The sequence below is a fragment of the Borostomias antarcticus genome (genome assembly GCF_949987555.1).
Source record: "Borostomias antarcticus genome assembly, chromosome: 1".
NCBI classification, from domain to species: domain Eukaryota; kingdom Metazoa; phylum Chordata; class Actinopteri; order Stomiiformes; family Stomiidae; genus Borostomias; species Borostomias antarcticus.
Genome location: NC_140234.1, coordinates 45,534,296 through 45,548,787, shown reverse-complemented (window position 1 = coordinate 45,548,787; position 14,492 = coordinate 45,534,296). Strand labels below are relative to the sequence as shown.

General features: G+C 46.2%; 1 protein-coding gene across 1 annotated transcript; it reads right to left on the bottom strand.

The window, feature by feature from the left end:
* Window positions 1–167: 167 nt before the first annotated feature.
* Window positions 168–9,802, bottom strand: ints4 (integrator complex subunit 4). Its single transcript, XM_084446397.1, has 24 exons — window positions 9,675–9,802; window positions 8,966–9,160; window positions 8,662–8,779; window positions 8,441–8,547; window positions 8,181–8,289; window positions 7,900–8,015; window positions 7,740–7,790; window positions 7,572–7,660; window positions 7,299–7,419; window positions 7,114–7,185; window positions 6,780–6,954; window positions 4,529–4,734; window positions 4,297–4,439; window positions 4,003–4,118; window positions 3,630–3,763; window positions 3,215–3,381; window positions 2,497–2,590; window positions 2,178–2,258; window positions 1,935–2,065; window positions 1,729–1,788; window positions 1,279–1,438; window positions 1,047–1,190; window positions 772–892; window positions 168–591 (listed from the first exon to the last, which is right to left on the bottom strand). The coding sequence occupies exons 1-24, from the start codon at window positions 9,726–9,728 to the stop codon at window positions 401–403; spliced, it is 2,955 nt and encodes a 984-aa protein (XP_084302523.1). The 5' UTR covers window positions 9,729–9,802; the 3' UTR covers window positions 168–400.
* Window positions 9,803–14,492: the final 4,690 nt, after the last annotated feature.

Sequence of the window (14,492 nt, the reverse complement as noted above, 5' to 3'; positions counted from 1 at the left end):
TTTCAACTCAAACACTTTGTCAATCAGTCTCATAACCAGAGGAAAATGTTTACTGTGGCTTAGCCTCTCAAATGGTATTGTAACATTATGTTCATTACTCGTTACAACAGGCGGGGAAATACAGATGCTAGTTTATTTTCAATCAGAAAATATAATTTTAATCAGAAAGTAATTTCTCATTGTACCCAACAGATTAAATCCTCACATTTACAAACAATAAAAGGACCATGTCAGTTCTTATCCCAGCTCTGCAAGGCTACAGATGTGATCCAGTGATCCCGTCTCATCAGGTCTCACTACAGTCTGGGGTCTGGGTTCAGCCTGGGCAGTGGCTGGCTGGCTGGCTGGCTGGCTGGCTGGCTGGCTGGCTGGCTGGCTGGTTGGTTGGATGGATCTGTGTTCAGCGGCGGGCAGGTTTGGGCATGATGAAGACCTTGACCGCCTTGCTAAGGGGGATGGTTCCCTCAGTGGAGCCCTCTGGTGTTGGGAGGCCCTCGGTACTGTCACCCCAGCCAGGCTTGGAGGAGGAGGAAAGACGACCAGAGCTGGAGCTGTAGGCCAGGAGAAGTCTCACCTCAATCTGACATGGCTCTGATGGAAGGAGAGAGAGAGAGAGAGATGAAGAGAGATGGGGGGGGGGGGAGAAAGAGAGAAGTGGCAGAAGAGATCAGCGTTACAACTAACAACTGAAATAGGCATTGGAAGGTTGTGAGATGTCAAAGTGTGTGTGTGTGTGTGTGTGTGTGTGAGAGAGTGTGTGTGTGCTCTCACCTGTCCACGCAGTGTGTGAGAGGTAGACTTGGGTGATGAGGCGGTGTCTCCCTGGCCCAGGGTTCCTGAAGTCTCCAGGTTTGGGGTGAATCACATGGGACTGGCCATCTGGATAGAGAACCTAGGGACATGTGTTTGTTTGTGTGTGTGGTTTGGTTGGAGGGGGGGTTCAGGACACAGAAAACAGCTGAGTTGAGGGACATCTGAACTTTCTATGAGGGAGAATGAAGAATGTGAGAGAAAGAGAGCGAGACAAACAAAAGAGTACGACTGACCTGTACTTTGACGGTGGTGTGGGGGTCCTGTACGTGCTCCAGAGTGGCGTGGAGGTCTAGCGCCACCACCAGGCCGGTGGTGAACTTCAGTGGGTTGTCAGACTCTCCCGTCGGTTCGATGATGGTGCCGGACGCACGCTGGATCTGTCAGCCGAGAGAGAGAGTCAGATCAGTCGATGCTGGTAACGACGGTGTGTGTGTGTGTGAGTGTGTGTGTGAGTGTGTGTGTGACCTGCTCGGGCAGCCTGAGGTGGAGGAGGCTGCTCTGTCTCAGTGTGGTCTGTAGAATCTTGACCAGCTCCACTGGTTTGCAGGCTGAAAGTCTGGGCATCAATTCCAGCAGCTTCTCCACAAAAGTGTCTTGAAAGTAGGGCAGCTCTGGCATAAACAACCTGGAGAACCGAGAGGAAACACACAAAGATAGGACATGAAAGGCCACTATTATTATTATTATTATTATTATTATTATTATAGTACTATATACTTGTATTTTATTTAACTTTACGTGGACAGTGCACATTAATCAACATTATTGTAAATGTGTTTTTAGCAAGCCAGACAGTTTGGACTGTAAACAAAGCGTATGGATGTGGAAAATAAAATAGTATTCCAGAATCCTCTAGGATCAGAGAACTCTTAATTTTCCAGGAAGAGCGACAAGTGAAAATGTCAGATGGTATACCGCTGGTAGGACTCCACCTCCTGGAGAAACTTCTCACAGCTGTTGATGAGAGGCTCCACCCTGTGGAGAAGACAGGAGAGTGGATGGGTTTCAGCTGGGCTAGGAGACCCAGTGGGTGACCTTGGCTTGTTCACCAGTAGATGCATGCATGCAGAACAGGGTGTGGTACTACGGTGTGTTATTGAGTGTGAGTGTGTACTGCTGACCCTCGTTTGGTCCTTGCTGTGAGGACTAGCTGGAGAGCTTTGGCCTGCAGGCGTACGTGGTGTATGGTTGCCACCTGTCTGGTCTCCAGGCCACAGTACCGGAACTCCAGTTTGTAAGTCTCCTCCAAGATCTGCAAACACAAACGCACACAAACACACAGTTACATTACTTGTGTGTGTGTGTGTGTGTGTGGTGTGTGTACTCGTGCATGTGTGCATGTGTATGCATGTGCTCTCCCTCACCTGGCGAACTGCGGCTGTTGCCATGGCATTCTGTTTGAGGCAGAGAGGGACAGCCATGTTCCACAGTTTCTCCTGCAGGGCCTAGAGACGCAGGGCAGAGATGAGAGGTCAAAGGTGAAATGCCCCCCACTATATACCATCTAATCTTTAGGCAACCATAGGCATAGGTAATAAGCATTGAAATATCCATGTTAGGTAAGCATGCACACACACACACACACACACACACACACACACACACACACACACACACACACACACACACACACACACACACACACACACACACACACACACACACACACACACACACACACACCTTCATGAGCAGTAGCTGGCAGCGGAGGTAGGTGGCACAGAAGTCAGCAGCTCCAGCCAGCTCTGTCTGTAGCTCCCCGAGCCTCTGCAGGTCTCTGGGAGGAAAACATGTTCCTAATGAGAGATGTTCCTAATGGACCTAACATAGAACGCGAGGTTGACGTCACACCGCGTCGCACCCGTGTTGCATGTTTGGGATGGGGGGCATCTTGTGAGGATGGTTTGAGTTGGAGGCTATGGCTGCAAGCCAGCAGGCTTTTCTGGCTATTCAGACCCATAATCCATTGCACGCAGCGGAAATTATATCACATGTGCAAGTCGCGACAGCTGTGGACGAATGCCGCTTTATGGATTGCAACGGATGTGGTACATTTCAAGGCGCAATGTTATGACAAAGTGGAATGTGTCAATTGTATGTATACTGCGTGCAAAGTACGTACTTTCTAGGGGCAGCAGTAGTACGTACTGGTAGTAAAAAGTAAAAGTATGTGTTTTGGAATGCAGCCTGTGTTTTTTGTTTTCTGTCATGATTCTGGAAAACGTCGCCACGGAGTAGTTCACACCCTTGTTCAGGGAGAACACACCTTAGCCCAATGAGTTTATTTGAGTGTGTGAGAGACAGTGAGACAGAGAGAGAATGTGCATGTTAGAGAATACCTGTGTGTGTGTGTGTGTGTGTGTGTGTGTGTGTGTGTGTGTGTGTGTGTGTGATGGATCACCTGATGGTGAAGTCCAGGAGGTCCTGTGCCCCTGGTGTCTCCAGGTTCTGAACAGTGCTGATCCGGGCCAGGCTCTGCTGGAGGAACTGCTGGGCTGACTCCACGCTGCCAGAACTGGAGCCAGAATCTGAACACTCCAGCCCAAACACCTGCTTTCTGCCCGGCAACTACAGCACCGCAGGAACATTAGAGAGAAATAACACCTGGTATGTACTGAATGTCCTATGTGTTGTTTATGTATTTGCACAGGGCGACGTAAATTAATAAAGGTATTGTATGAAAGCGTATTACCCTTCTTTCATAAAGTTAGTAGCATTAAGTGGTATTTGTTTATATTGCGTGGTTGGTAACGGAATATCTTCCAACACTACACTGTGTGTGTGTATGTGTGTGTGTATGTGTGTGTGTGTGTTACCCTGAGCGGAGGCACCAGGTGTGACAGGCTGTCCCGGAGGTAGGCGTAGTGTCTGAAGGTGTGGTCAGAGAAGAGCGCAGACATGGTGGGACAGGACTGGGCTGCATTGAACACCAGCACCAATACAGCAATGTCTGGTTCAGCCAGAGTCAAGGACAACACAGACACTGTGTGTGTGTGTGTGTGTGTGTGTGTGTGTGTGTGTGTGTGTGTGTGTGTGTGTGTGTGTGTGTGTGTGTGTGTGTGTGTGTGTGTGAAAGTGTGTGTGTGTGTGTGTGTGTGTGTGTAAGAGAGAAACAGAGATAGATGTTTTTGTCAGGGTGTGGGGGAATGGGAGTTGCTAATGAATGTGTATGCGTGTGTGTTAGGATACAGGCTGGGTCGTCCATGTCAGGCTCCGGGGTGTCGAAGTAAGGGTGCGTGCTCAGCAGCTCAGGCACCACGGGCAGCACCAGGGTAGGATGGCGAGAACCCAGGAACTTCAGACACCTGAGGGGAGAGAGAGAGAGAGAGAGAGAGAGAGAGAGAGAGAGAGAGAGAGAGAGAAAGAGAGAGAGAGAGAGAGAATAGTGAGTGAGAGTGAAAATAGTGGAGGGAATGAGAGGGGGGACTGGGAAACAGAGAAAGGTGTTTTCACACACACACACGCTCTCACACAGGGCCTTACTTCCAGACAGAGTTGCGGTCGGTGGGGTACTTGCTGAGGTTCTTCAGGAGCTCCAGCAGGGCCATCTGGATGCACTCCTTAGTGGAGACGTTGGTGTAACACAGCAACTCGTGGAGCGCCTCTCTGATGTCGCGGGACGAGTCCTGGAGGGGAAGGACACACACACGGGTCAAAGGTCAAGGAGCTGAAGTGTGTGTGGGTGTGTGTACATATGTATAAGACTGTGTCTCACCTCCAGCACAGCCAGGACCGTGTCCAGCTGGTCCTCCCGGAGGGTGATGTGTTTGGAGATCTGCCGCAGCACGTGGATGGACTGCAGCCTCACCTCCTCGATCTCATCGTTGAACATGTCCACCAGGAAGTCCAGACACTTCTCAGCAAAGCTGGCAGACGACTGGGCCAGAGCGCACAGGGCTTCCACGGCAGCTATACGCACCTCTAGAAGAAAAACAAAAGCACACCCAGGCGGTGAAGTAAGCGGTTTATGAGCAATCTCCTTTGCTCTCTGCTGGTGTTCAACGGTATGGTTCTAAATGTCATACTATGAATGGACACATGGACGGACAGACGGACACACGTCACGTATAGAAGCGGCCTCACCGCTTAAAAAGTGAAGGGGCGGTGAGGTGTTTTCCTAGAATTGCTATCAACAAGTCACTATGGTGACACACACATATATTATATATACACATTCTTTTAAAAATTCTAAATTACTTGGTATTCCGGATGTTTATTCATACTATCTGTCTTATAATTCTAGATTCCCATTGTCGTGGGGCTATATATGCAAGACGGAAATTGGCAGTTATAAATGGATTGAGGAGAAGATTCTACAACATAGTAAAACTGTCTCTTTGGTATCATTATGATTTCACCCTAAACTTAATCCTAAAATGGATAACCCTTTAATTCAATTTTCCTGTGAGATAGCTAAAGCCTTACAGAAACGGTTAGCCTTTAAAGGGATCTCCTTACCATCATGCCCCATATGGTCATATGGTCTAACCCCCTATTAATTGCTGGTGGCAGAACACTGAGAAACTTTACATGGCAGGGTAAAAGTAGGCCTAATTTATGCTTCTTCAAAAGTGTTGCTCGACAAATGTCGCTCGACAAAAAAAATAATTGTCGAGCACGAGGCACGAGGATTGGGGGTACAGCACCAATACATCAGACGGAGAAAACCTGGCTGCTGGGCAGCTAACAGCCTGGCCCTGTTGTACGATCCCAAGGGTGCAGCCAGCTTTGTCTCAGTTCGCTGGAAAACTGGGACGAATCCTGACTTGGCATTCGCAAGCGTCAACGTTGATAACCGGCTCCCTGATAGACGCGTGCTAGGAAAGTTCCTGCGGTCCCAACATCGACCATCGTTGATAACCATGCCTAAACTCATGGACCTCGTCCCGAGCGAGCCGGTGAAGCGATGGAACTTGCTTTTAGTCTATTTTTTACTATTCTAATATTGAGTTTAACCGTTTTAGTTACTGTTTTATATACCCTCCTGTGTATCTGTCCTTTTATTGTTTGCGATTGTTTGTTCGCTCGTCGTCACTGTAAATGAGGAGAACCTCAGTGCCTCTTGAGCATAAATAAAGGTTTAAAACAATGAATAAATAAAAACTTCCGAAAGGCCAACTGGAAACGCTACCGCCTCCTTACCCATAGATCCATGAGGTGCCTCCCACCACCTAACACCAACAAGGTGAACGAGGCGTACCAGGAACTCTGCGGCATAGCCTACTGGTGAAAGCGGCCAAAAAATCCATCCCACGCGGACATCGCAATAGTTACAAATAAACCGAATTGTTTTTGTATTGACAATTGGTTAAGTGACTTCATGGACCTATTGACAATGGAACAGGCAGCCTCAGCCCTCTCTGAATATGACCATGGAGATGACGGTCCCTGGACTTATATAAGGACATATCTGGAAAACAGACTATATGACTGAAAAATATGTATGATCTGCAACCCCCCCTTTTTTGTTTTGTGAGTATGGATTTGTTTTATGTTGTCTACACATTGAGCTTTTTTGTGTTTGTGTATAAATGGTCAAAAAAAAATAAACAAAACTTAAAAATTTAATTACAGGACCCGAGGTGGTCTTTAACTGGCCACACGGTGACACACATATTGCACACAGTAAGCGGCGACAAAGCAACAACACACACACAACTTTTTTGGGGAAATTGTTTCCCATCCAACCATACTGGGTTCTCTTGGTAGGAAACCCTTGCGAACACGGGGAGAACATGCAAACTCCGCAGAGAAAGGCCCGGAGTGCAGTGAGGCGACAGTACTAGGTACTGTGCCACCGTGCCGCACGTGAGCGATTTAGGGGTTCAGTGTCTTGCTCAAGGACACTTCGGCACCCTGCCAGGAGCTGGGATCGAACTGGAGACCTTCGATCTCCAGCCAGCCGCTCAACCTCCCCCCGAGCTTACGTGCCGCCCCGCCCACACACACCCTCTCTCTTCTCTTACCGTACATCTCGTCCTCCAGGCCGTGTACGAAGGCTCCGCAGGCCCCTGAGGCGATGAGGTTCACGGCGTTGGTGTCAACCTTCTCTTTGGGGGCATCATCTGCCCACTTCCTGCCTGAAGAGAACTCGCCCGAGGCGTACAGCTCCTTCGCTCTCTCGTGGGCCGTACGCTTCCTCTGGAGGGGTGTGAATGTGTGTGTGTGTGTGTGTGTGTGTGTGTGTGTGTGTGTGAGAAGAGAGAGAGAGCAAGTGTGAAATAAAGAACTGATTCAGCCCATCAGCTACATAAAAGGACAGCTTTAAGTGCTACTCTATCCCACACTGTTCACACTCACCCTGAGGTCTGACATCAGCTTCTTATCCAGCGTCTGCTCCAAGAAGTGAGGGCTCACCTGTAGCATCGAACCCTGGGGGGGAGCGAGGGATGGAAGAAGATAACTATTAGTCTTGAGATAAAATATGTAAAAAAAAGTGTGTGTGTGTGTGTGTGTGTGTATATATATATACCCTCAGCACTAACCAGTGTTTTAGCCGCTTGGACCCTAACAACCCAAGAGCCATCGCTGACCATGTGACTGATCTTGCCAAACGAGTCATCCACCAGCCGGATTTCCTCATTGGACGAGGGGATGGGCACAATGCTGATTGGACATATGAAATAACGGGTTACTGATCGCACTGTGTTCTGCTACTGTAAGTTCAGGAGGCAGTACATTCAAACAGCACATGACAGTGTGTGTGTGTGTGTGTGTGTGTGTGTGTGTGTGTGTGTGTGTCGAGTCTAGTCTCTCACCTCTCTGGGTACAGCTGGCTCAGGACCCATACCATCTGGACAGCTGCCGAACGCACTTGCTCATAGTCATCACACAGCAACCGACAGGCCTGCAGACACAGACACACACAAGTCACTCTGCTGCTTAGTATGCTGGCGGGGGGGGGGGGGTCAAATTCATATCCTTACCTGTTCATAGATGATCTGCATAATCTTCATGCCTCTCTCGTGCAGCTGCAACTAAAAGCAGAGCAGGAACAACATTAATATAGATCAGGAGAGGCATCCACCCGGATACTTTAAACAAATGGAACTTTTCCCAGTCATGAGGGAGGATGTGATGTCGTACCATAGCCTTAATGGCTGCAGCGCGCACCCGGGGGTCCTGGTCTCCGAAGTAGTCGCTGATGACACCCTGGACGTCTCTCACACACACTCCTCCAGACACACCTGGGGCTGCTCCCACTGACATCCATGGGAATTCATAGAGAGCAACGCTTGGATATAGCTGATAGATTCAAAAGGCTTCCTTATAATACTTATGTCAGATGCCATACAGACATTTCAAACACACTGTTGTTCCTTTGTGTGACAAATCTATAGATGCGCCTGTACCTACTACTAACATACCTGTGGATAGTTCCTCGCCATCTTTGGTTAGGGGTGTGTCGACAGTACCCAGACAACCCAAGAGCTGCAGACACTTGTTCCTCACTCCGAAATACGTATCTGACAAGTGCTGGATGAGAGGGAAATGAATGGAAAGATTAAAGAGAGAGAAAGGGACTATACATTAAACGTAAGCCTCACAGTCGCTACCAGTGTGTGTGTGTGTGTGTGTGTGTGTGTGTGTGTGTGTGTGTGTGTGTGTGTGTGTGTGTGTGTGTTACCTTGCATGCCACCTCTATGAGCCTCTGTCTGATCGCAGGGCTCTCTGGAAGCTGGGTACCGATGACCAGCAGCGTGTCCAACAGCTGGGCCAGTACCTGGTGAGACTCTGAGGAGAGAGAGACCGTTGAGAACGTATCAGTGAGTCAGTTGATAACGTGCATCGCCACTCTGATTACAGACTACTGGATTTGTTGAGCTGCGCGGGATTAGTCGGTCTTACTCTCGTTGTTGAGAGTGCCGATGGCGTCGTCTATGATAGTGTCAGGACTGAAGCCCTGGGTCTTAGAGAGCAGGCCCAGCAGAGAGGCAATCTTCAGCCTCACAGAGTTGTCCGTCTCCTAGGGAAGGACAAGCATGGTGGTGAGTGTACTCATGGCTGAGGAACTAATAAGCACATGACAATTAGGAGGTGGATGAAGACTACAGGGACAAAGGACACAGCCCTTCCCCGTGCCTTAAAGCAATATGCTCCAAGAGGAAAAGGAAAAAGGGTTGGAAGGAGGAGAGGTGAAGGTTAGGGATACCTTGTAGTAATGCTCCAGGAGAATCCGAACCACCCCTTCAACACTCTCAGCCTCCACGGGTTTGCGGGCGAACTGCAGCAGGTACTGGAGGGCGTCGGTGGAGTTGGTGGCCTTGCACAGGTCGATATGTAGTGCAGCAGACTTGCTGGGTTTGGACAGACGGAGCTTCTTAGCAGGAGCCTCCTCGTGAGGGAGCTGCGAAGTACACAGGACACGAGAAGCTAGTTAGATCTCAATACTACAGTATGAGATGCAAACTTGATAAATGGAGAGTGACAGCTCACAGCTAGTTAACTGGGAGTGTGAGATGATCTTAGCCGAAAGAAACTACAGTAGCTAGCCTGTGACTCCCTGAAGCTGGATTCTACGCCACAGTAGTTAGCAGGCCTGGCAAGTGGTGTCTTGCTGTGGGCAGAAAGGGCATCTTGCCTTGCCCATCCATATTAGTTATTCGTTAGCTAGCTAAGTTAGTTGGCTACGTTAACGTTAGGTAGGCTATACATTTGACTGTTTTTTTTTTTTACTAGCGAGCAAATAAAATCTTTTAGAGCTAACTTATCTGGCTGTGGTAAATCAACAACTGTGCTGGTAAGTCTATGCTAGCTAACAGTAGCTACAGTGCTAATAGCGCACTCGTATGTAATAAAACTAGTTAAGTTACTGTAGCTATAAAAACTGTATTTTGTGTGCTGCAAAGCCACCTACACACCTGAACAACCTTGGAGAATTCCTCGTATACTCGCTTTTTGAGATGTGCTGCCATTTCGTAGCCCCCAAAAATGTAGCTAGAGGAACTATCTAGCTAGCTCGCACGCTAACAACAACCGCTTACTGAGGATGTCCTTTCTGAGTACCCGTACAGGCAAAACTGCAGCATTGGTCTACCTACTATTACAATTTCTGCTACCTCCACGAGGAAATTAAAACGTAATAAACATTATATATTATTTGTTATTTGAGCATTTACATTTCATGTTTAATTATGCCAGTGTGATAGTACTGTATAGTAGCATCCTGGAAATTCATTATCAAACTGACAAATTATGCTTATTCATCATGATAATTATAATGCACAATTATTAATTGAATTTGGTATTGTTTTATCATTTCACCATTTGAGGTTAGAATTTTTTTCCATTAACTGCTTTATTTTCATACTTTTCAAACAGTTTATTTTCAGAAAAAGGAATACGGAAGAGATTTTAATTTCAATGTGATCTGACATACATTGGAACCAGGCCAGGTCCAGCCTGGCTTATGTGCGTGGCTGGCTTGTTTCTGTTCAGGACTGGTAGGACGGAAGCTAGTCATGCCACTGGAATAGCTGTGAATTGAAATGACATGAAATAATGTCTCATAAATTAAGATAGGTCTTGTCGCCTGGACACATCAGTTCCAATGCTTCCAATGCTAATCCAGCACAATAAGAGCGGGATAGCCAGTTAGCTCATGAGCTCACAACAACTAGCAGCAGCTTCCATAAAAGGTAAGGGATAAACCCAGATAACACAAGGCTAGCGGACCTACAGCGGGTCCCCGATGGACGAATTGGCGGACCTCCGGCCGAATCCGCTGGCGGGTTCCTGGCCATTTGCACATCGAATGGCAAGCCGACCTCTGGCGGATTATTAGCGTCAGGGACAGCGGTCCGCTAGTAATCCAAAATGCCCCCGCTATTGCTCCACCACCATTCCACCTGTAGTTTATTGTCTATATCCTAGGCCCATAACTTACTCTGAACATTTTTTGGGTAACCCTTCCTTTCATAGTCCCCCAATCACTAAACATTTACCTGGTAAATACATGCAATATCCTAATATATAATGGGTAATTACTGAGACACCTATACTATAAGTATAATTTCAAAACAGCAGGAGTGCCATTCGCAATCATGATCCATCCAGCACAGTAGTGGTCCACTTTACTAAAGCCCGCCATAACATCTACACCCTCAGGTACAGTACAGAGGCATTGAAGCCATCAAATGCCCACAGAGAGGAGGCTACATTGACACTCTACTCCTTTGGAGCGAACTTTTTTGAATCTATACACTTGATACTCTTACACCAAAAGGTCTGAATGAGGACTTAAACATTAGACCATTCCTGTGAACAGGGGACTGTTGATTATGCCTAAGATGAGAATTGATATTAGTGATTACTGATATAACTTCCTGTACTTTATTATTCATTGTATTCCATGTTGTGTTTCAGATCCAGATATCTTTGCGGTTCTGAAGTCTCCTGAGCGCTTTGGATATTGTAGATATTGTAAGTGAGTGGTCTCTTCAATCTTTGACTTAATTACCTTTTTAGCCCAGCACCTGATTTTGGATGTGCATGAGACTCTCCTACTATTTATGTGATTGATGCACCAATAATTAGTCATTTGATTTTACATTTGATTCAGCCTTTAATCAGTGATTTACAGAATGACAGACACCACCGTCATCAGACTCATCTCCAAGGGCGACAAGTCCGCCTACAGGTGGGAGATTGACAAACTGCAGCTGTCCTGATGCAGCCAAAACAATCTGGAGCTCAACGCTCTCAAGACAGTGGAGATGGTTGTAGACTTAAGAAAGAATCCAGCCCCCCTCCCCCTCTCAAATCACACTGAATGACACCGCAGTCACCACTGTTGACTCCTTCTGCTTCCTTGGCACCATCATCTCCCAGGACCTCAAGTGGGAGCTGATAAAACACAGCAGAGGATGTACTTCCTGAGGCAGCTGAAGAAATTCAACATCCCAAGGGCAATGATGGTGTTCTTCTACACCGACAGAAGTAGGATATGCACATCCTGGAAAAACTTCAAAAAACTGGTGCTGGACTAGAGTATATCCAAGTAAAAGTAGATGATGTCCGCACACAGTATAAGGTCTCTCTCCTTGCTTTATTCACCCCCAACTAATGCACACAATTAACGTTTCGCCCACAAGTGCTTCTTCAGGGCTTATCATCTGAAGAAGCCCTTGTGGGCGAAACGTTAATTGTGTGCATTAGTTGGGGGTGAATAAAGCAGGGACAGAGACCTTATACTGTGTGCGGACATCATCTTCTTTTACTTGTTCTTCTACACCTCCACATTGAGTCCATCTTCACCTCCTCCATCGCCATCTGGTTCTCAGCCGCAACAGACAAAGACAAGGGCAGACTGCTGGCATCATTGTGGTCGACCCATCCCATCCCGGTCACGGACTCTTTGACCCACTCCCCTCTGGCAGGAGACTGCGGGCCATCGGGACCTGGTTCCACACACCACAAAAACAGCTTCTTTCCCACGGCTCAATAAAAAGGCTTGTGTCCCCCCACGACGCCACCCCCTGCACCACTTGCACACAACCACATACCTCAACGGCACACACATCACACACACTGTACATAACACTGCTCATCCACCACACTACACTCTGCACACTCACCACACTCCATTCTGTATATACTGTAGTATGAATATGGCATTTGTGCCTGCTCTTTTTTTATATCATAATTTGCACATTTCACTGTTTTGTTTGCACTATTTTTCTTTTCTTTTTTGTAGTTTTGCACTGTCATGTCTTTGCACTGTCCTTTGCAGGACCTGTGACCTGGTCCTTCGGCAGCTCAGTGCCTTTCTCATTCACCCAGCTCAGACTCATTCTACCATCTATATACGATGTACACCTCGAGCATCTCGAGAGGAAGTGTGACAAGAGATCACAGGTCTCCATTCTGGTGGTCAGAGATTCAGAAGGGCAACTGAGAAAAACTTGAATTGTGTTTATGAGAACAGCTGCACAGACTGTTTACGTCTTTCTAATGTGAATGCGTTCACACATGTAGATTAACAGGGAGATTCAACAATGTTCAGAAGAAAGAGTATATAGCTAAGTGCTTCTGCTAAGTGCTTACTGTGCTTTGTTATATGATTCACTTAAATATCATGTTAGAGACTTCTCTGTAACTATTTGTGCACTCTACTGTTAGTCAAGTCTCTCTTATGAAGTATTTAGCCCATGTTTACTGCTCTGTATATGTTCTTAGGCAATAGACAAACATTTTCCAGGAGATTGCTTGTCTTGTTGAGAGCTCAGGGAAGAATATTTACAGCTCACTTTTCTGGCCCCCGGGTGAAACTGCTTTTTTGCTGCATTGTGTTGCCTCTGTGTATGAAATGCGCAATACAAATAAAGTTTGATTTGATTATAGACTATGCAACACCAATGAAATTGAAAATGAAATGCATTTGTTCATTTGTTCTACAGCCCATGATGATTTAAGAATTGGTTTGAACTAGTTTGATTAGATGAGTAAAAACTGGAATAGTTCTTCAGAGAGGGTGTATTTGATATTACTCAATTTATATTGGAATCTTTATGTAAGAAACTTAACTCTCCATGTGTCCACAGTAAACCCTCTTCTAGCCATGTGTTTGTGTTACTGCCTACTTTGTTTCACCCCATTGCTCCCAATGAGCAGGTTAGCACATTGCATGGCAGCTGCCGCCATTGGTGTGTGAATGGGTGAGTGAGAGGCCATTGTAAAGCGCTTTGAGTGCTGCTAAGGTGGAAAAGTGCTATATAAGTGCAGTCCATTTACCCTGTACCTGTTTCAATGTAATATGCAGTTATAGTGTATGATGAATACAGGTACATTTAATATTGCACCTTTAATGGACTTTGTACATCACGAAATGTAGGGATTGTTTGTCTGAAGATGTGTCTTGTAAACCCATATGGGCTGGGCAGGGATGAATGACAGAAATAAACAAAATATTATTTATTGATAATAAAACCACTTATTGATCATTAACCTTAGAGATTGTGCAATTGTGTACAGTACTTATACTTACAACATGAAATGATTATACATTTCTAAAGTTAGATTCTGTAGTGATTGCTCTTTTCGAGTTGGGGTCAGAGACTTGACAAAAACCATATAAGCGTTTCCGTGAATGACAAAACTATATTAGAATCTACAAAGCCCTTCCTTGATATCTTGTGCCCTCTCCTTGACTCCATCTCAAAATGCATTGGAGACGTCACACATGTACATAATACATCCACTCCATCACCTTATCTTTAGCATTACATTGTATTCCTTGTAATTTGTACATAAACATACACACCAGCACCTTATCTTTAGCATAGATTGTATTTCTTGTGTAATTGGTCATTTGTGTATTCTAATTATCTGTAACTTTTGAGCACATCACAGAGCCGCAGTAAGATTTCACTGTGATTGTACACTGTACATTTGTATGTGATCTGAATATGAATCACTTCTTATCCTCTGTTAGAATCTGGAGAAACATAAACCGAAGACTATATTTTGGGCCTCAACCTTTTTGCCTCACAAAATATTCCTCACATACAGTAGTACCAACAGGTTTGCGTTATTTGTAACCTGACATGCTAGTGATGGATGCTAATTTTATACAATTTCTTCACCCTTTAACATCATCTGTACAGTGAGGAAGTTAATGTTATCACCTCCACAATCAAAGAGTCGCAAGATGTCTCCCGCTGCACCTATTCAGTAGCATG

What these genes read in the sequence shown, in the direction of transcription:
- ints4 (XM_084446397.1), bottom strand. Translation starts at nt 9,728, where the DNA reads ATGGCAGCACATCTCAAAAAGCGAGTATACGAGGAATTCTCCAAGGTT. An exon ending in AATTCTCCAAGGTTGTTCAG is followed by an intron (nt 9,161 to 9,674) that starts GTGTGTAGGTGG and finishes TGTACTTCGCAG; the next exon opens with CTCCCTCACGAGGAGGCTCC. An exon ending in TGGCGAGGAACTATCCACAG is followed by an intron (nt 8,016 to 8,180) that starts GTATGTTAGTAG and finishes CATGGATGTCAG; the next exon opens with TGGGAGCAGCCCCAGGTGTG.